Below are 21,880 nucleotides of genomic sequence, written 5' to 3' on the forward strand. Positions count from 1 at the left end.
AACCCAAAGGTTGGGAATCTCACCACAGACAACTTTAGCATTTTCTCAACTACTTGCTACTTTGTAGCTACTTTGCAACTACTTAGCATGTTAGCTAACCCTTCCCCTAACCCCAACTATTTTAGCCAGTGGTGAAAAGTACTTAAGTAAAATTACTTTAAAGTACTAGTTAAGTAGTTTTTGGGGATATCTGTACTTTACTATTTATATTTTTTACAAATTTTACTTTTACTCCTCTACATTCCTAAAGAAAATAATGTACTGTTTACTCCTTACATTTTCCCTGACACCCAAAAGTACTAGTTACATTTTGAATGCTTAGCAGGATAGGAAAATTGACTAATTCATGCACGTATCAAGAGAGCATCCCATGTCATCCCTATTGCCTCTGATCTGGCAGATTCACTAAACACAAATGCTTTGTTTGTAAATTACATCTGAGTGTCAAAGTGTGCCCCTGGCTATTCATACTTTTTTTTTTAAATCAAGAAAATCATGCCGTCTGGTTTGCTTAATAAGGAATTTGAAATTATTTATACTTTTGATACTTAAGTATATTTTAGCGATTACATTTACTTTTGTTCTGAAGTACATTTAAAACCAAATACTTTTAGACTTTTACTCAAGTAGTATTTTACTGGGTGACTTTCACTTTTACTTGAGTCATTATCTTAAAGATACACTTCTTGTTAATCCAGCCACTGTGTCAATTTCAAAAAGGCTTTACAGCGAAAGCAAACCATGCTATTATCTGAGGATGGCACCCAAAGACAGACAATCATAATTCAACCAGCCAGGCACGACACGAAACTCAGAAATAAAGATATAATTCATGCCTTACCTTTGACGAGCTTCTTCTGTTGGCACTCTAATATGTCCCATAAACATCACAAATGGTCCTTTTGTTATTAATTCCGTCTTTATATATCCAAAATGTCCATTTATTTGGCGCGTTTGATCCAGAAAAACACCAGTTCCAACTCGCGCCACGTGACTACAAAATATCTCATAAATTACCTGTAATCTTTGTCCAAACAACTTTCCTAATACAACTTGAGGTATTTTTTTACGTAAATAATCGCAAAAAATTTAAGACGGGATAACTGTGTTCAATACCGGGGGAAAACAAAGTGTAGCGAGCTTTCAGGTCACGCGCTTCTATCAAACAGTACCCTTCACTCGACCCTCGTTCTGGACAGCTTTACTTCTTCATTACCCAAAAGAAAAACATCAGCCGCTTTCTAAAGACTGTTGACATCCAGTGGAAGCGATAGGAACTGCAAGCAACTGCCTTAGAATTCTAGATTCCCAATGAAAACCCATTGAAAAGAGTGACCCCCCCCCCAAAAAAAATCCTGGATGGTTTGTCCTCGGGGTTTCGCCTGCCAAATAAGTTCTGTTATACTCACAGACATATTCAAACAGTTTTAGAAACTTTAGAGTGTTTTCTATCCAAATCTACTGATAATATGCATATCCTAGCTTCTGTGCCTGAGTTTACTTTGGGCACGCTTTTCATCCGGACGTGAAAATACTGCCCCCTAGTATAAGTGGTGTAAGGTATCTTTATTTTTACTCAAGTATGACAATTGGGTACTTTTTCCACCACTTATTTTAGCTAACCATTTCCCCTAACCGTGATGCACAATGATGCTGCAGGCCTGTCTGTGTGTGTTTACTTAAAATAATGCTACACATTTTGTTATAACTGTAATTACACTAGAGGAAAACAGATGTACCTCCATACTTCAGAGAGGATTGAGTAAGCTACATATGTGCTTCAGCATGATTAGCTGGAATTCTTTAATTTTTTTCATCCGACCAAAGGACTCCATTGCGCATGCATATATTGTGTACAGTATGTTTGGAGAAAAATATTTAAAATATGACGAATCGGAAAACAGTGTCTGGAAAACGAATTGCCGGAAAGACATGATTACTACACCTCATATATCCACCTCACACACACACACTAACTGACTGAGTAACATGATTCTCACACACTTGAAATACTTCGACAGACTACAGGGTCTTTCCATGTCATTTCAGGAAGCCATGACATTCACCATCTCAGATTGTTGCTGTAGTTAGAAACAGATAAGCATGACGGAAACATTATTTTGTTGAAATATAATTTGATCTAAGTAAACGAATTGATTGCACCCAAAAAGGCAATTTTAATATGATAGTACCTAACATCCAATTTGGACAACATTTTTTTAAACAATGAGTTAGACATGAAGAATCCAAAGTGGTAAAAAGCCATCCACGATCCCCCACACCAATCCCACCCAAACAAAGCGTATATAGTATCAGTTCTCTATGTTTGACAAGTAGTATGGCGCTGCAGCTCAGAGTATTGAATCCAACAACTTCAATGACTAATCTCTCTGAACGGGGGGGGGGGGGGGGGGGGGGGGGGCATCACCAAAGTCACTAAGAATGCATTACATAGTATGAAGAAACAACACTCAGAGCCACAGCTCTATACTACTTGCCAAACAGAGAATAGAGACGATATATTCATTGTTGAGGTGTGATTGACATGGGGTGTGGGAGTTTCCGTGGGTGGTTTTTGACCATTTCTTTGGATTCTTCTGGACTGTCTAACTCATCGTTAGAAAAAAAAGTATGGTCCTAATCAGATGTTAGGTACTATAATAATTGAATATTATATGAATCCTATAAATTAAAAATTGCCAATTTGGGAACAATCAATTAGCTTAATTTATCAGAGATAAAGTTATATTTTAACAAAGAAATGTTGCAGGAATGATAATCTTATCGGTTTCTAACAGAAACAATTTCAGAACAATCTGAGATGAAGGGTGTGTAAATACTTTTTCTTGTGCTTTTTGAGGTGGAACTACCATACAGGATTATCACACCACTGCCACCAATCAACTAGTGATTGAGGTGTAACAGCAAGAGCAGGGCTTGAACCACTTGGCAGAGACCATAGTAAAATCGTACATACGGGATGTCTACAATTATTACAAACATGATGGCCTTCTCTATTGAAATGCAATTAGACCCTGCAGAAAAAAATGAAAAAAACTAGCAAATTGTAGTCAGCTATTAGGTTGGATTTCCTCTCACTGTTAGCAGTTGTGCTTTTCAACTGGGCTTCCTGCATATTGTGCTGATGGACAACAACTAATCTCTCCATCACCACCACAGTAATAATGCCACTTTAATAAAATGGAATGGATCACTTCACTTTCCCTACTGCTCCATTCTGGACTGCAGGGCATGTGGACCAGGGATTAAGCAACTCTCAAAATCCATTGGTTCAGTGGAACTCAGCTTGTATATTCCATACATTACACGATGCCAAAAAGCACTATTAGACAGTCATGGTAGCCTACAGGATGATTTTGTTGGGCAGGTGGCTTTTGAAAGCTGCATCTTGAGACCCCCAATTGGACATAAAGGTTGATAACATGTGATTTCTTAATTCACAATCCTTTCCACCAATATCCTCATCTCCCCACTCAACATGGCCGTCCTCTCACTGCCTAGCCTGGGACTCGGAGTTGTTGCTGCCAGTGACTTTTGGCAGCAATCAGGGATCAGAGTCTGTAGGCAGCCCCATAGGTGGTATTAAAAACCCACAAAAAGTTCTGACTGCCAAAAGGCCCACCACTCCAACAGCCAGCACCACTTCATTCCTCCTGGGACAGGTCTGAAGTCTGAACCATGGCCATTCCCACCCTATCCGCTTTCAGCATAGCCAGATCCCACTTTCTGGGGCCTGTGAAATCCCACAGTTCCGCATTACAGCTGCTGTGCAAAGAAGAGGGGGAGGGGCTTTTAACAGAGAGGGGCATAGAGTTAACCCAGCTGTGTTGGGGGAGGAATCACAGCTGCAAACTAGACACACCTGCAGCACTGGCAGGGAGGGATCAGGACTAAGCATATTCACAACAAAGCCTCTTCTAAAATACCACTCAAGATTTTTCTCCATTATGTTATGGTTTCTACAGTCCAGGGACCATTTCATATGATACCCATTAAAATAGTTACATTTTGTTTTGTTATTTAATTATACATCATTGTTAATGCAGCAATTCATTTTCAACTACCTGACAATCAAAACATTAAAAACTGAGTTATTTAACAAATATTAAACCTAAACTCCAAGGTCATTCACCCTGGTAAAAAAAAGTGTTTTTCAGAACGGTTAAAATAAAATCATGATTCATGATCCCCAATAATAATACAAAATATATATCCATGATTGACACTGGAAATAATGCCACCCTTTCTGCTCTACAATGTGGAAATGAAATTAAGGCAATATCAAAAGCTGAAAAATGAAAACCCTTAACCGATGGACTCTACTGTAATTAAAAGACACTACAGTGAGATTAGTGGATTACATATCCTGTTCAACTGGCAGGCAGTAATGAATATGCGTGGACAGTGTTATTATTCATGGCCATCCAAAGAAAATAGACAAAACTAGGCAGCAGTGATCACATATGCACAGTTTCCATGGCAGCATATGAAAAAGGTTATATTTGGAAAGCTATCAAACAACAAAAGGCCAATTTGTTATCACATACGTTCTTTTGACAAAGATAATTAAATTGATAATCTCTAGGTCACCGTTTGGACTCAGCTGTCACTCTGAGTGGCTGTTCTTCTCCTGCCCCCCACCAACATGACTGCCTCAGAGTTTGAGTTTGACTAGAGTTTGAATGTGGTGGCGTCTGCGGCGCTCCTCGGCCAAGGCTCTGCCGTGTGTGCGGCACCGCAGAAGCTCCTCTCGGTGGTCCTCGTGGTGCATGGGGCAGTAGGACTGGGGCTCACAGTGCTCCTGACAGACACACAGACAGAGGAGACCAAGGGAGTGAGAAATAAACTGACTACAGCCTAGCCCAACAGACCATTTCTGTATTGTCAGGTCCATACCTGGTGAGAATGGTAGAAGTCTCTGTAGCCACCCTTGAGGACATAGAGCTCAGGGTAGTGCAGGGCTGGGTACTCGTTCATACTGCGGTCCACACTGCGCAGGAGGTGACACCTACAGAGTGAGACGGACACTCGCTCATAAGGAAGGACTTAATCTCAAATGGAATACATGCAGAAATGCCTAATTTCTGCTGATTTCACTCACTCACTCACACACACACGTGACTGAAAGGTCTGCATGTCTCACGTTCTGGGTGCTCTTTCAGAGGAGAATTCACAGTGCAGCACTAGCACAAGCCTCTTATAAGGAGAGTGGGCTTTTAGCCTCTGGGATAGCAGTTGATCCACTGCCTTGTCTGTGTTGGGAAGGCTCAGCGCACCCTGCAGGTGAAGTCAGGGATAACACTACCTCAGAACACAGTACCATCTTCCACATTGAGATAAAAAAAAATTCTGAACTGTTCAGGGAATTATTCTGTTCATCTCTCACCTTAATGTGTCCTCCCTGATACTCATATGGGTAGCGGCAGTCCACCACAACAAAAGACTCAACCAAACAGCTGAACTTCCCTTCCAGAAGAGCACTCATCTGGGACAATGAGAGAATTGCGTTTTTTGTTGTTACAGGAAGAGCAATTATATTAACATGCACTGTTTGGCACACTACATATCATTGGACTTACTGTGTCAACCGTGATGTACTTCAAGCCTTGATGTCTCCCTGTCACAGTGGGTAGGGCATGCACCTAAAATGCAACAGTCATTTTAATTCACAGGACCATGAGATAATGAAACTGTTTTTAGTGTGGATAACTAGTTGTAGTCTCAATATACTACCTTGCTGAAGTCTCCAATGAGTTCTGCATTGATCCCATCCCCACCCAGCTGCTGCTCCACGTCACACAAAGAGTGGGTCCTCTTATGCAGATGCTGCTAGTGAGCAGAATAAGAGTCAGAAGAGGAACTACCACCCCCCACCTTCACAACCCTCCTTTCGCCCCCTCTACCTTCACAACCCTCCCCCCCATACCTCCACAACCCTCCCCCCCATACCTCCACAACCCCCCCCCCCCCCCCCCCCCCCATACCTCCACAACCCTCCCCCCCATACCTCCACAACCCTCCGGGAGGATTTTGTATTTTTTTGTAGTTTTTGTTTCTTAGTTTTGGACAATTTTCTGTGTAGGTTTGTTTCTTTAAAAAGGATAAGAGAGCAACTGCAATCCTTTCTTCCCAGGACTTATTTTCTCTCATCCACAGGGGCAGAAAAGATTCAACAATGGCTGCGTATTCATTTCAGTCATGCCAAACACATTTAACACACACAGCGTAGCACCCCTGACCCACCGTTACCCTCCTATCATTGTTGATTCCAGCCCTTTGGTCTCCCTCTCCCACCTCCTCTGAGACGGTGGAGAAGGTGCAGTGTCGTTTGAGTGGCCGGGGATTGGCTAGGGAGGGGGAGGTGCGTTTCAGTGGACGTGCCAACCGCTCTGGCATGGAAGGAGATCGGAAGAGACGGCGTCCCCCCTGGCGACACACTGAAACCTAGTGAAGTTACATTTCCTGTTACTCCTCGCACCCAAGTAAAGTTCAAACCAACTGCAAGTTTGTGGATGTGAGAAGAGGAGACTTACAGAGGAGAGATCCACTTCCTGGTTCATGAGGGGTTCAGACAGCAACTGTGCCATGCTACATGACATGGCGACAGCAATAGAACCCTGGGGGAGAGAATGGACATGAGGAAAGGGCAGGGCAGTGGAGATATTCAAAATAAAGGAGTCATGTTGGAAGACAGAAAAAAAACACAAGTAGTAGTAGGAAGCATTAAAGATGTAGCAACCGAGATTGAACCGTGCATTGAATACAGGAGCAGGAGTCACACTGGTGCAGACCTCGCTGCATGAACTGTTCAGTGACATGGATTAACAGAATGGGACAAGAGGTAAAGACATCAGTCTATGAGATAGAAATCACCTCATCAGCTTCCTGCTCCAGGATTTCCATGAATCCATCTACATCCCCTGGGGAGTGCTGGGTTCGGGAGGGAGGTGCAGGGAAGATGGGGCTCCCCAGGGCACAGGGCTCACCATCACCTTGGAGCTGGGAGTCTGGAGCAGGCAGCAAACACTCTGGCTTGCCCTGCGCTCTCTGCCCTGGGGCCACCTGTACATTTTTTTTTTTAAACACAGCAATGCAGTAATTGTATTTCAGGTGAGAGAGAGAGAGAATGCGTTGAGTAACTCCTCAAAAACACATCCACATGCAATTCTCTGTTACATGCAACAAGAGGTAGTCTCTAGAAAGACGGGTTGCCTCCCACAATGTTACAAATGAATGTTCCAGCATAGTGCTGTTGCTCTAGGTCTGGAAGTCACATGGCTATACAAGAGCAAGAGGTGAAGAAAATTGAGCAATCGCATACTGTCATCTAGTGGCCATAATTGAATAAGCCACAAAGGGCACTGAGCTGTTACTAGACACTTATTTAACTAGGCAAGTCAGTTAAGAACAAATTCTTATTTACAATGACAGCCTTGTTCAGGGGCAGAATGACAGATTTGTACCTTGTCAGCTCGGGGTTTTGATCCAGCAACCTTTTGGTTACTGGCCCAACGCTCTAACCACTAGGCTACCCCCTTTTTGATTTCACAAATCTTGTATGGTATATGCCCTTGAGAGGTGCAATCTCTGATGGCACAATTGAAATAGGGTATTGTAGTAGAAGAAACTGGACAGCATTTGCATGTGAATATAAGTTAATCATGCATAACCATGAATGTGAAAATACATCCGCTCACATTCTCCTTGTTACTGAATGGACGTTCACTGGGGTGAAGCTTTGGACTGCTACACAGCAACCTGGGCTAAGAGACAGAAGAAAGAGTGTGTTAATTAAATTCACACTGAGATGATCATACAAAACCCATTGATATGGAGAGTAAATCCATAGACTGTTCTTTACCAGGAAGGACTGCAACGTCTTCATGCGACTGTTCCAGGGAACAAAGGAGAACATTACTTTGGATGATGCAGGTAGCAACACAGTACCACTGTCATCCACAGGGCCCATGGGGAGCAGATACTCATCCCTCCACAAATGATAACAATCATATTTGTGTTTCCAGAATGTTTGGAGCATGGGGCTTGCAATGCCAGATTTGTGGGTTCAACTCCCGGGGCCACCCATACGTAAAATGTATGCATGCATGACTAAGTGTCTGCTAAATGGCATATATTATTTTAAACACAGGGTTCAAGTTGGTGTTCTTGAAGGTGAGAGGAATAAGCCTGGTACCTTGGTGCAGGAGAGTCCAAGGCCACTGGAGAAGTAGGCTTGTCTGCAAACCAGCAGGAAATAATGTGCAAATAAAAATGGTGAGGACGGAGTGAAAACAATATGTTGCGATGGGCTCAAAAATGCAATAATCAAAGACAAACAAAAGTTTAAAAGCAGTGTCAACTGAAATTAAAAATGGTGCAAAAAGTAGCTGAAAGTGAAAAGCGTCTGCTACAGTACCTACCTAAGTTGGTGGAGAGAATATGCATTGCACACCAGCATAGATAAGATAGTCACACTGAACTTCAACAGTCGAGAGGAGCCTGGTTCCTCCCAAGGTTTCCACCTTGGGAGTTTTGCCTTGCCATTGTCGCCTCAGATTTTTCTTTGGGGTGTCCCCCTGGGTTGCTTTTTGTTGTTGTTGTGAATGAATATACCTACGGTTTGTAAAAAGCATTGCTCACCTTTGTGTGGTGATCCCTGTGCAGCGGCATCGTCTACACTCCCAGTGCTGAGGTTGGACAGGTCCAGACATCTCCGAGGAGTGTCACTGAGTAATGCAGGTGATGCATAAGATAAACATGGGTAAATATAGTAGTATAAAGACCATGGGTGCGGTATATTTCTGCAAGGCATTTTGGACTCTCAATCCTTGCCTAATCTTATTCACAATCCATGTAAACATGGCACATGAACGTGGCAGAGTATGAGTGTCAGATAGCCACCCACACATGAAATCAGCTAGCCAACAAATGTAGTTCGAGGATAGATAATAGCTTTTACCCTGTGTGAAAGGCGCTGAGCCCCGTAAAGCAGTTGGCGAGTTCTGACATTGGGGAGGCATGGTAGTCCGGTGAGTGAGGGCCAGGCATAGATAAACTGTAACCATCCATCAGTAGGCTACGTGGGAGGGGGGGGAAACACATTGTGTTGTTAGCTAAATATTTTCATTAGAGCAGGAGCAGACCTACATCAGTTAAACGTAGATAGATACTGAGTGATGTAGTTAGCTACCGTTAGCTAGCTAGCTACTGTAGATGTTTTATGTTGTCTAGCTAGCTAGCTAGAGATTATTAGCGCGCTAACGTTACTATAGCTTACTCATCATGACACATAATTATTACATACGAGGTTAGTTATGTTATCTAACCAAAAACTATACATAATATAATATATGTAGCTAAATAACTTACGATTCAACAATATCCGTAGACAAATGGATTTTAAATGTGTCGCCAAAGAAACAACCAATGGCATGGCATTAAACGTCACTTCCGTGTTGCCGACTCATCGATTTGTCAGTCAAAATCACTCACCATCATCAAATCAAAAATGTGTCAAACAAAAAGTTTTACAATGTAATGTTATAAGCTAATGGTCAAAATATGCATAGGCCATTTCAGGCAGTGCTGTCCAATCTCTAAAATGTGCAGTCTTGTGTTTGTTAGAGACTGTCACAAAAGAAGCAATAGACTATCATTCTATACTGAACCAAAATATAAATGCAACATGTAAAGTGTTGGTCCCGTGTTTCATCAGCTGAAATAAAATATCCCAGAAATGTTCCATATGCACAACAACAAAAAGCTTATTTCTTTCAAATTTTGCAAACAATTTTTTTTACATCTCTGTTAATGAGCATTTCTCCTTTGCCAAGATAATCCATCCAGTTGACAGGTGTGGTATATCAAGAAGCTGATTAACCAGCATGATCATTACTCAGGTGCACCTTGTGCTGGGGACAATAAAAGGCCACTCTAAAATGTGCAGTTTTGTCCCACAACACAATGCCCTAGATGTCTCAAGTTTTGAGGGAGCATGCAATTGGCATGCAGACTGCAGGAATGTACACCAGAGCTGTTACCAGAGATTTGAATGTTCATTAACTACCATAAGCAGCCTCCAACGTCCTTTTAGAGAATTCGTCAGTACGTCTAACCGGCCTCACAACCGCAGACCACGTGTAACCACGCCAGCCCAGTACCTCCACATCCGACTTCTTCACCTAATCGTCTGAGACCAGCCACCCGGGCAGCTGCTGAAACTGTGGGTTTGCACAACCAAAGAATTTCTGCACAAACTGTCAGAAACCGTCTCAGGGAAGATCATCTGCGTTATCATCTTCCTCACCAGAGTCTTGACCTGACTGCAGTTTGGCGTTGTAACTGACTTCAGTGGGCAAATGCTCACCTTCGATGGCTACTGGCATGCTGGAATAGTGTGCTCTTCATGGATGAATCCTGGTTGCATTTTATTGATGGCAATATGAATGCACAGAGATATTGTGACAAGATCCTGAGGCCCATTGTCGTGACATTCATCTGCCGCCACCACCTCATGTTTCAGCATGATAATGCCTGGCCCCATGTCACAAGGATCTGTACACAATTTCTGGAAGCTGAAAATGTCCCAGTTCTTCCATGGCCTGCATACTCACCAGACATGTCACCCGTTGAGCATGTTTGGGATGCTCTGGATCGACGTGTACAACAGCGTGTTCCAGTTCCCGCCAATATCCAGCAACTTCCCACAGCCAAAAGGAGTGGGACACCATTCCACAGGCCACAATCAACAGCCTGGTCAACTCTATGTGAAGGAGATGTGTCGCGCTGCATGAGTCAAATGGCGGTCACACCAGATAAGAACTGTTTTTCTGATCCACGCCCCTACCATTTTTTTATTAAGGCATCTGTGACCAACAGATGCATATCTGTAAACTCAGTCATGTGAAATCCATAGATTAGAGTCTAATTTATTTATTTCAATTGATTGATTTCCTTATATGAACTGTAACTCAGTCAAATCTTTGAAACTGTTGCATGTTGCATTTCTTTTTTTGTTCAGTGTAATTCTGTGGGTAGAAGTTTCTACATCAAGGATGAGCAACTTTGATGGGGGTGGGGGCCACAAAAAATCCTACATATTTTGCCATGGGGTGTAGAGAAAATGTTGCTATTTATAAGCTACTGTGTAGTGTGCTGCAATTCCACACATTTTTCCACATTTGCCATCAAAAGGTGGGCACGGGCCACCAGTCGCACATCCCTGCTCTGAACTCTAGCAGGAAGGAAAGGTTCAGGTAGGGCTACAGTCTGGTCCTCAAATCAAATGAAATTGTATTTGTCAAACACTTCGTAAACAACAGGTGTAGACTAACAGTGAAATGCTAACTTACGGGTCCTTTTTCAACAATGCAGAGTTAAAGATTTAAAAAAATAATAGAAATAATGACACAAGGAATAAATACACAGTGAATAATGACTAACAATGACAAGTACAAAAATAACATGGCTATATACAGGCAGTACCAGTACAGAGTTGATGTACAGGGGTATGAGGTAATTGAGGTAGCTATGTACATATAGGTAGGGTTAAAGTTACTAGGCAACAGGATAGATAAGACAGTGGCAGCAGTAGGTAGTCATTTGATTAGCTATTTAGCAGTCTTGTTTAGCAGTTGTATGGCTTGGGGGTAGAAGCTGTTCAGGGTCCTGTTGGTTACAGACTTGATGCACTGGTACTGCTTGCCGTGCGTTATCAGAGACAAGAGTCTATGGCTTGGGTAGCTGGAATCTTTGACCATTTGTATAGGCCTTCTTCTGACACCACCTGGCATAAAGGTCCTGGATGGCAGGGAGCTCGGCCACAGTGATGTTCTGGACCTTACTCATCACCATCTCTAGTGACTTGCAGTAGCCATACCAAGCGGTGATGCAGCTAGTCAAGATGATTTCAATGGTGCAGCTGTAGAACTTTTTAAGGATTTGAGGGCCCATGCCAAATCTTTTCAGCCTCCTGGGGGGGAAGAGACGCTGTCGTGCCCTCTTCACAACTGTGTGGGTGTGTGCGGACCATGTTAATTCCTTATTTGTGTGGACACTGAGGAACTTGAAGCTCTCTACTTGCTCCACTACACCCCCATCGATGTGGATGGGAGTGTGCTCGCCCCTCCGTTTTGTGTAGTCCACAATCAGCTCCTTTGTCTTGCTGACGTTGAGGGAGAGGTTGTTGTCCTGGCCTCCTCCCTATAGGCTGTCTCATCATCATCATCATCATCATCTGTGATCAGTCCTACCACCGTTGTGTGGTCAGCAAACTTGATGATGCATTATCGGTGGGTCTTAGGGGGCCTTGTCTGCCCTACCGTACCTTCTTGCCCATCCAAATAAAATTTTGAAATATTGATCATTTATTTGACCGCACCAACAGAAAGACGCATCAATCTTAGTTTAAGTATCTGACCGAGCGAAACAGCACCCCTCTGTCTCAGTATGTGTAGACCATATCTGGCCAGAACAAGTCAGTTGAATGAGCCGTTGATTTCCATAGGCACGTTTTTCACTTTTTTTTTTGTTGATGGGTGTTATAGTAAAGAACTGGCAGCTCGTGAATTTCAAGTTTGGAGAAGCTTACAATTTATCCTACCATTTCTAACGATCTGAGTGCCAGTTATGATTATTTTTATATATGCATTTTCATGGAACAACTTAATTTCAATAATACAATTTACGTTTCTCAAAATCATTGTCACGTGATTAATAATAAAAATCTGAAGTAAAATATAAAAATGTCTAAATTAAAATTAATCTAAGGCAAGAGCACCAACCTCTGCCATATGGACACATTGATACACTTTGATCCATCTTCAACTAAAACCTAAAGCCGACAAATAAAAACAGTAGAAAATACCCTGATGAAAATTCTGTTTCTTTCAATCACATTCATCTCTCTACTCCACCTGTCTGACTTCCTTTCTATCTTTCTTGACTTGAGCTATTGCTAGTGAAGTGCAACATTGTTTTAAATCATCAACTGGGTCCAGACTGAATTTGTCACTATAGCGAACTTGCAACATTGTATCAACTAGCCTATTCCGGGAACTCTGAGTTTCCCACACCAGTGAGCTCAGGACAGCTGTTTTTTTTAGGAAGTTTTCGCTGGATATATGGAATCATCAGATCAATATATTTTGCTCTTTCACACCGAGGCTTGGTGTTGGAAAGATTTTTCAAATACTGAGGAACTATCATTGCCAGTGGATGTAAAATACAAACAGACTTTGTTGATTTACTGTGTGAGATGAAATTTTTTGCTCCTTATAGGACACATCACTTCACTCTATACTGGTCATCTCTGTATACCCATCGCAAGACCCACTGGTTGATGCTTATTTATAAAATGATCTTAGGCCTCACTCCCCCCTATCTGAGATACCTACTGCAGCCTTCATCCTCTACATACAACACCCGTTCTGCCAGTCGCATTCTGTTAAAGGTCAACAAAGCACACACAACCCTGGGTCACTCCTCTTTTCAGTTTGCTGCAGCTAGCAACTGGAATGAGCTGCAAAACACACTCAAACTGGACAGTGTTTTCTCAATCTCTTCATTCAAAGACTCAATCATGGACACTCTTACTGACACTTGCGGCTGCTTCGCGTGATGTATTGTTGTCTCTACCACACACTGCCCAATAGTGTGTGTGCCATGTTTTGTGCTGCTACCATGTTGTGCACCTGTCATGTTGTGTTGCTACTGTGTTGTTGTCATGTGTTGCTGCCGTGCTGTGTTGTTGTCTTAGGTCTCTCTTTATGTAGTGGTGTGGTGTCTCTCTTGTCATGATGTGTGTTTTGTCCTTTTTTGTTATTTTTTTTATCCCAGCCCCGGTCCCGGCAGGTGGCCTTTGCCCTATGGTAGGCCTTCATTGTAAATAAGAATTTGTTTTGAATAAATAGTTAAATAAGAATCACATTAAAAAAATGGGCACTTTCCTACTTTTGTATGCAGCAGGCCTACTTCTGTGCGTGCTCAGGCGCACACACTCCCTCAACATTATTAGGACAGAGAAACCAGACATTGTTAAAGCATTCCAGCAAGGGAAACGGCGCCCCTCTGTCTCAGTATGTGTAGACAACGTATCTGATGCTGTCTGGACCAAAAGAGTCAGAATTGGAAAAGATAGTTAGTGGGTGCATAGTGCACTGTCAGGATGCTGGATTGCCCTAAAGTAAATGGATGTTTTGCCAACATTATATAATTACTCCTGTCTAAATGAAATCATTCAAAATACTTCACCAGGGAGGATGACTTAGCCAACACTCCCGACCTCGATAATCACCAAACCTCGGTCGGAAAGACCAAAATATCATGAGTGCATTATAACTGCAGTATGCTGCAAATACTGCGTCCAAAATAACACTTTTTTTACTGCAGTAATTTTGATATGACTGCGTCCAAAATACCACAGTCAACTGCAGTTAGTGCACTTTTACTGCAGTTTCAAAACTAGCTTTTTTGTACGCGATATATCCAGTGGAAACGTCATAAAAAAACACATGTTCTGTCCTGAGCTCACTGACACAAGGAGACTGAGCGCCCGGAATAGGCTAGTTGATAAAAATGACAAATTTGCTAGCGACAGCTTCCGGCGAACCCAGTGAATATTTATTAGAATGTTGCACTTCAATAGCAATAGCTCAAGTTAAGACATATAAAAAGGGAAGTAGACAGGCAGAGTCGAGAGATTAATGTGATTGAAAGAACCAGAATATTTTCTACTGTTTTTATTTGTTGGCTTTTGGCCTATGTATTTTACTTAGTTGACCATATACGTTATAGCCCTACTGCTGCAGTGGACATAGGCTATCTCTGAGTTCTATGCTCTTATTTCTTTAGCCGACAATGGATCATAGTGTATCAATGTGTCCATATGAGGCTGGTTATCTCGGCTTAGTTGAATTTTAACTTTTCAATTTTTATAATTTGACTTCAGATTTTTATGATTAACCACGTGACAATGATTTTGAAACGTTATTATTGAAATTAAACTATTCCACGAAAATGCGCAAATAAAAATAATCATAACTGACACACATATCGGTTGAAATGGTAAGATAAATTGTAAGCTTGCACAAACTTGAAACTCAGGAACTGCCTATGGTCTTTACTATTACATCCATTTAAAAAATGGTGAACCCGCACGCAAGCCTGTGCACACATAGGAGGTCCCGTGAAAAAATGTGCCACCTATGGAAGTCAAAGGCCATTCACACTGATTCGTTCTGGCGCATGCCCTGTGTTTGATTGATGTGGCCATGCAGTCGTGGGTGAACAGGGAGTGCAGTAGGGGACTAAGCACACACCCCTGATGTGTTGTTGCCCACCCTAACCGCCTGAGGGCGTCCTGCCAGGAAGTCTAGGATCTAGTTGCAGAAGGAGGTGTTCAGTCCCAGGGTCCTGTGCCTCGAGGGGACTATGGCAGTGAATTCCTGAGCTGTATGTAGTTCATGAACAGCATTATTACATAGGTATTTTGTCCAGATGGCTGAGGGCAGTGTTGGTTGCAATAGATATTACATCATCTGTGGATCTGTTAGGGCGGTATGCAAATTGGAGTGAACGGGTCCAGGGCGAGGGTGTTGATGTGAGCCATGACCAGCCTGTCATGGCTACAGATGTGAGTGCGTTCTGGGCATGGGACTATGGTGGTCTGCTTGAAACAAGTTAAACAAATATGTTTATTTATTTTTTCTTTTCATTGTCAAATACACTGGATAGATGCAGTGAAATGTGTTGTTTTACAGGGTCAGCCATAGTAGTACAGCACCCCTGAGGCAAATTAGGGTTAAATGCATTGCTCAAAGGCACATCGACAGATTTTTCACCTTGTCAGCTCAGGTAATCGAACCAACAACCTTTTGGTTACAGGCCCAACACTCTAACCTCTAGGCTAGTCTCCCTAGGCCTAGGCAGAAGGACTGGCTCCCACATTAACAGCGTTACAGGTTGGGCCTCCTGAGTGACGCAATGGTCTAAGGCACTGCATCGCAGTTGCTAGCTGTTCCACTGGAGATCCTGGTTCGAGTCCAGGCTCTGTCGCGACCGGGAGACTCATGGGGCTGCACACAATTGGCCCAGCGTCGTCCAGGTTAGGGGAGGGTTTGGCCGACAGGGATGTCCTTGTCCCATTTGCTCTAGCGACTCCTGTGGCGGGTCGGGCACATGCACGCTGACACGGTTGCCAGGTATACCAGGTGTTTCCTCCGACACATTGGCTGGCTTCCGGGTTAAGCGGGCATTGTGTCAAGAAGCAGTGGTTGGGTCAAGAAGCTTGGTTGGGCCGTGTGTTTCGTGTTTCACACGGCCTTCGCCTCTCCCGAGTCCGTACAGGAGTTGCAGCGATGAGACAAGACTACCAATTGGATACCATGAAATTGGGGAGAAAAAAGGGTAAAAAAATCAAAATTTAAAAAATTTAAAACAATTATAGAAAATTATAAAATAAAAATAACAAATAAAATAATGTTACAGGTTTAAAATTTCCGAGACTGACCCTGTACAGGCCAGGCCTTGCACATGTTTCTATATGCATCTACTTTGCTCTCATTTTCAGAATCAGTGTAGGTAGGGCATCATATTCAAATAATAAAAACAAATAAAGATAAATAAATAGCCTGAGCTAGGAGGATGTGTAAGTCTCCATGACAACGACCACACCACGTGATTTTAAAAAATGGAAAAGGGAGATAGGGCAGCCTTTTTCAGTGCTGCAGAGCAGCAAGTTATACTTCAGCGGTTTGAGGACCTAAAACATATTTTCAATCACAAAAATAATACAACTGCTGCTGGTAAAGCGAGACAGGCAGCATGGCAGAAAATTGCCGATTCAGTCAACGCGTAAGTAACGTTAGCTGCCATATAATTTAAATACAGTACCCAGTGAGTGTAGCTAGCTAACTAAGTTAGCTAGTGATGAATTGGTTGATTGCTCTCTGGGTAAAGTGGGCTGACTAACTAGCTTGTTACTCTAGCTACGTTCAGTAGTTAGCTAGCTACAGTACAGTCTGCCATGAATGGCTTTTGCAATTCCTGTCTGATAGCAAATTTAGCTAACTAAGTTAGCTGTCTGACCAGCATCTTCGAACAGCTAGTATAGCTAGCTAGCTAACCTTATTCTAAAGATAACGGTAACTGTTAGGGTTACTTGCTTTCCCTTATCCATCTCATCTGTGGTTATCCATTGAAATTGCAAGATGTCAACCTATGGCTTGCGACAACATTGCAATGTCAAGTCAAACAGTCAGTGGAGATGAAAGTTACACATAAACACAAAGTAAACAATCCAGTTTTTGGATAGACTATTTGTTGTGTGTAGAGAAGATGTTGTAACTACTCATTGATTCAGATTAAACTATTTCACCTACCTGACAGGGTTAATCCATCTGGAGTAAAACGAAGTTGGCTGCAGGTCAAGGTGAAATACAAGAACATGGTACAAACAGGTGAGCTGCACAGTCTGTGCACTGCCCCACACTGTGACGTTTTGTCAAGATACTAATTTACAATGTAATCTCGAATTTCCAGCCAAAAAAGCAGATAGGCGGAAGACCAAGGAAGGCCCACTGCAACCTGTCTTTTCTGCTGCAGAGGACCTGATGGCTGAAACCCATAAATTCTGTTCCACTATAGACAGTATCACAGAGGAAACCTCTTCCACAGAACTCGAGTCAACACTCTCCTGCTCAAACTTTGTGAGAGGCAAGTCTAATCCATTGGGATCACCACTGCGTCTTTTTAGATCCGGCATTGACCTCACCATTTTTTTAACACGAGCATTATACATTTGCAGTGCTAGCAAACCACATGACATCAGAGGAGATCACAGCAGAATCTGGGTCCGAAGTGTCATTGAATAATGTGAGTTGTCCAAAGCTACAGAAAACATTCAAAGCAGTTGTTTCTCAGCCTACCGTACTTTTGTTAATTTGACTACTTTGTATGTTTCAGGTACCAGTCGTATACATTGACAATGCAGAAGAAATCACGTCAGATTCCTCTATACATGAGGTAGGCCTAATATGGTTTATTCAGAAGAGATGTGTGGTTGGAAAATGTTAATCAAGTAGAATTTGTTAAATTAATGTATTTGATGCGTATACAGTTATTATATAAAGTGAAAAAGTATTCTGGAAGTGGCCTAATCAGTTATCAGACCTCATTGATAAAGATAATGGCCTAAACATTACACCTCTGTAGGGTCCAGGCATAAACGAGACCACACCTGAGGCCACACCATCCACTTCCAAAACATGGGACAGAGAGGTAAGATTACGCAAAAAAAAAAAAAAGTGTTTGCCATGTAAGGTCTAATTTTTCTACATTATGAATACAATATACTGAGAAAATTATGGGTGTAATGGTAGCCGTTAATACAAATTATGCATTTGATTAAATCTCAATGTTTTTAAGGGGGACAAACAAAGAAAGCCCTCAAATGTCAAAGTGAAGGACTTGTATATGAAATACTTGCAACAGGAGATTGACTACAGGAGATTAAAGATGCAAAAGATGTCTTTGGAGATGAAATTACTTGAGAAACAATTAAATGTAAGTTCCACAACATAATGTTTACAAGATGTCATGTCACACAAGCAGCATCATGTTAGTAGAATTGTAGGATAGTTAAATAAACAATCAACTTAGAACTTTTGCATAAACAAAGTAAAACTTGGTGGTAGAAGGCCCAGGATTGGGGAAAACTAACAGGATAGCTGTTCAGAATGTAAATTAACCTAAAACCATCCACATGACTTCAACAACCAGTTGTCATATTTCTAATTTAACCAATTTTGGATTAATTCATGAAATTTCTATCAACCTTCGCTCATGTTTACATGTTTCTCTTTTCTTTGCAGTCATGAACGGAAATTAATCATGCGTATGTACAGTTATTGCAATCTTTCAGTTTTACTTTTTGAATAAATGTTCCTTCCCCCCCAAAAGTGTCAGATTCCTTCTTCCTATACCATTTACTGATCTCCGGAGGGCATATCTCTGGAGTGGTGCAGTGTCTATACTATCCTTCAGTGGCCTTTTCTCATTTGGCCTAAAGTCTATCCTCCTCCCGTGACCCAGAAAGAGGTCGAGGAGTGTGTTAATTTGTTAGTAGGCAAACGGAAGACTGTCCTCCCTCAATAGCCTCCTTTTGGCGAGGAAGCACAAGTGTATCCCACCGGAGTCCTTTACAGAAAAGTTTTGACATCTGCCACACCCCCTATGAATCACAGATTGTTTTCTCGAATCAAAGCATGCAAACATTTAAAAACAATATGCTATCCTTTTATCTATAAAATAGCTTGCACAACTAGCTACATTTATCACGTCATACTTTTTGGGATTCCACCCTGTAAATGTAATTTGCCTGATGATGCATGATTGAAGGAGTCATTTCATACAAGCACATTTTCACATCTCATTAGCTTTTAACTTTTTTAAAAGGAGGCCAGAGAGAACGGAGGATATGGGATCCAGGAGTTGAGCAAATCCAATTGAGAAAAGGCCACGGTGGTTCAGTCACTTAGGGGAGAAAATGTAATTGTGTGAAATTGTCATAACACTTGGCTGCATGACACAAAGAGCTGAGCAGCAATGTTATCCCTGATTGCTGTACCATCTTGGTAATCACAGTGAACAGGCTCTGGGTTTTTCCGGGGCATCCAACTGAAACAGGGTGGGGCCTCCTTACGAATGATTGCAACGTTATGAAGGACCATGCATGCCACTATTATGTCACACGCTCTCTGTGGCGACACTCTGAGACCCTTCAAACAACCAAATCGGGACCTTAACGTGGTGAATGTTGTCTTAATGCATGCTCTTGTCTCGTACAATGCCTCATTGAAGCAGCTCTCTGCGCCTGGTTTAGGATTCAGGTATGGCGTCATCAAGAATGGAAGACAGGGATACTCATTGTCAGCCACAAGCTGCCCATCAAAACAACCTGAGAAGTAAGGGAGGTAAGAGACATGCTGAAATCATAGAACTTGGAAGTTGTAACATATGTCATTGTGATTGTGTAATGTTGTCACCTTGCTGAAACTGATGGTACAGCACACTCTTTTGGAGTATGTGGAAGTCATTCACAGATCCAGGCCACTTTGCCTCAATGTTTGTGATGAGACATTGCGAATCACAAACCATCTGGAAAAGATTTACAATGCAGTTAGTTTTCAAATGAGATTCTCTGGGAATATATTTATTTAATATAGAATTTTTCTATCACACTTAAGCATTTACACCTTCCCCAATATTACCTGCACATTTATGCTGTGAAATGATTTCTGATTAGTATAATCAGATACCTCTGGTCCTGAAGGCGCTTTGATGGGTATGTGAGTGGAGTCCACCACACCAATTACATTAGGTAGTCCTGCAACGATCACAGGCGTTGAATTATTTAGCTCGTTTACAGATTAATTTACTAGTACTAACAAAAGCATTGGCCTACTATGAAGGAATACATAACCTGCTATTCTATAAAAGCCGTCTTTAACTTCTTGTTGAGAGCAATGACCAGGGAACTTCACGAAATCAGGGAGAATTCTCGCCAGTGCGATGTATACTCTCCGTATGGCTCGACAAACTGTGGATTTGCTCAAGTTTTCAGCGTCACCGACTGCATGCATATATTCTCCACATGCGAAAAAATGTAAACCGATGCAGAGTGTTTGCATCACAGTAAGCGCACAGCTGCGGAGTGTATCGTTGCTCAATGAAGGTGTCAACAGATCCGCCAGGTATACTATACAATGAGACGAGAAGTGATACCTCTCGTTAATGTATTCTTCGGAAAAACTTAGAGGATTTTGTCTGTCTTTGAACAAACGCTTAGTTCGTATTGTTTTTCTCACAACTTGTGCCCCGATGTCAACTGGATCTCGTAAAAAAGGGCACGCCATCGTTCAAAGCAAAATTTGTGGATGGAAGAAACGTTCATTTGTTTTCTGTGCTGACGGAATATCCGGAATGACATCTTCAAAATAAAAGCCCCCAAATTAAAAAGCCATAGGATCCGATTATAGAATTGTGAATTCAACAACAAAAAATCTATTAACTGTAATAATTGTATCAACTATTAAAACAATCACAAATTAATAATGGCAATAAAAAATACATATATTTTCAGTTTGTTTTCCCATTCACTTCAGTGTAAATACTCTCACTTGAGTCCAGAAATAGTGGAAGATTAGCTAGCTACATGTTATTCCCTCCCCCAGTCCCTATGAGGGATGTATTTGTAAATACCAATGGCATAAATAACTTACATGAAACTGAAATACTGTTTGTCTCTGAATATGTAGTGGTAGTGATTGCATAACAGTTTAAATCCTCCCCTCTTTGCATGAGCAAGGAAAGCTGTGGTGACTGAATGCAATCAACCGCTTTGGCATGATCATCAATGGTTTTTGCTCTCCGCTGTTATTGAAAGGAAATTGCGTACTTACGGTTATGATTAGTGGACAACAATACAGTGCCTTCAGAACCCAGGGTCGTTACAGTATTCATACCCCTTGACTTATTTCACATTTAGTTGTGTTACAGCCTGAATTAAAAATGTATTAAATATTTTTTTCCCACCCATCAACACACAATATCCCATTATGACAAAGTGCAAACATGTTTTTAGAAATGGTTGCAAATTTATTGAAAATGAAATACAGAAATATCTCATTTCCATAAGTATTCACACCCCTAAATCAACACTTTTAGGAACACCTTTGGCTGAGATTACAGCTTTGAGTCATCTTGGGTATGTCTGTATCAGCTTTGCACATCTGGATTTGGGGATTTTCTCCCATTCTTCCTTGCAGATTTTCTCAAGTTCTGCTAAATTAGATGGGGAGTG

General features: G+C 41.8%; 2 protein-coding genes and 1 pseudogene across 3 annotated transcripts; 1 reads left to right on the forward strand and 2 right to left on the reverse strand.

Annotated features, from left to right (window-relative positions):
* Positions 1 to 2,402: 2,402 nt before the first annotated feature.
* LOC129863365 (M-phase inducer phosphatase 1-B-like) lies at positions 2,403 to 9,469 on the reverse strand (annotated as a pseudogene).
* Positions 9,470 to 16,683: 7,214 nt separating this feature from the next.
* Positions 16,684 to 18,974, forward strand: LOC129863367 (uncharacterized). Of its 2 annotated transcripts, XM_055935304.1 has the most exons (8): positions 16,684 to 16,872; positions 17,407 to 17,477; positions 17,560 to 17,733; positions 17,825 to 17,892; positions 17,983 to 18,042; positions 18,232 to 18,297; positions 18,445 to 18,582; positions 18,891 to 18,974. In XM_055935304.1, exons 1-8 carry the CDS (start codon positions 16,709 to 16,711, stop codon positions 18,894 to 18,896), a joined length of 747 nt encoding a protein of 248 aa, XP_055791279.1. In that variant the 5' UTR covers positions 16,684 to 16,708; the 3' UTR covers positions 18,897 to 18,974. The 2 variants fall into 2 exon arrangements, with proteins under 2 accessions (XP_055791279.1, XP_055791278.1); XM_055935303.1 differs by lacking the exon at positions 18,891 to 18,974 and having other exon boundaries at positions 18,445 to 18,600.
* LOC129863366 (putative nuclease HARBI1) lies at positions 18,035 to 21,009 on the reverse strand. The gene is made up of 4 exons (XM_055935302.1): positions 20,501 to 21,009; positions 20,289 to 20,404; positions 20,064 to 20,175; positions 18,035 to 19,975 (listed from the first exon to the last, which is right to left on the reverse strand). The coding sequence occupies exons 1-4, from the start codon at positions 20,931 to 20,933 to the stop codon at positions 19,584 to 19,586; spliced, it is 1,053 nt and encodes a 350-aa protein (XP_055791277.1). The 5' UTR covers positions 20,934 to 21,009; the 3' UTR covers positions 18,035 to 19,583.
* Between the last annotated feature and the right edge of the window lie 871 nt (positions 21,010 to 21,880).

Source organism: Salvelinus fontinalis, chromosome 10, assembly GCF_029448725.1.
Source record: "Salvelinus fontinalis isolate EN_2023a chromosome 10, ASM2944872v1, whole genome shotgun sequence".
In the NCBI taxonomy this organism is placed as follows: Eukaryota; Metazoa; Chordata; class Actinopteri; order Salmoniformes; family Salmonidae; genus Salvelinus; species Salvelinus fontinalis.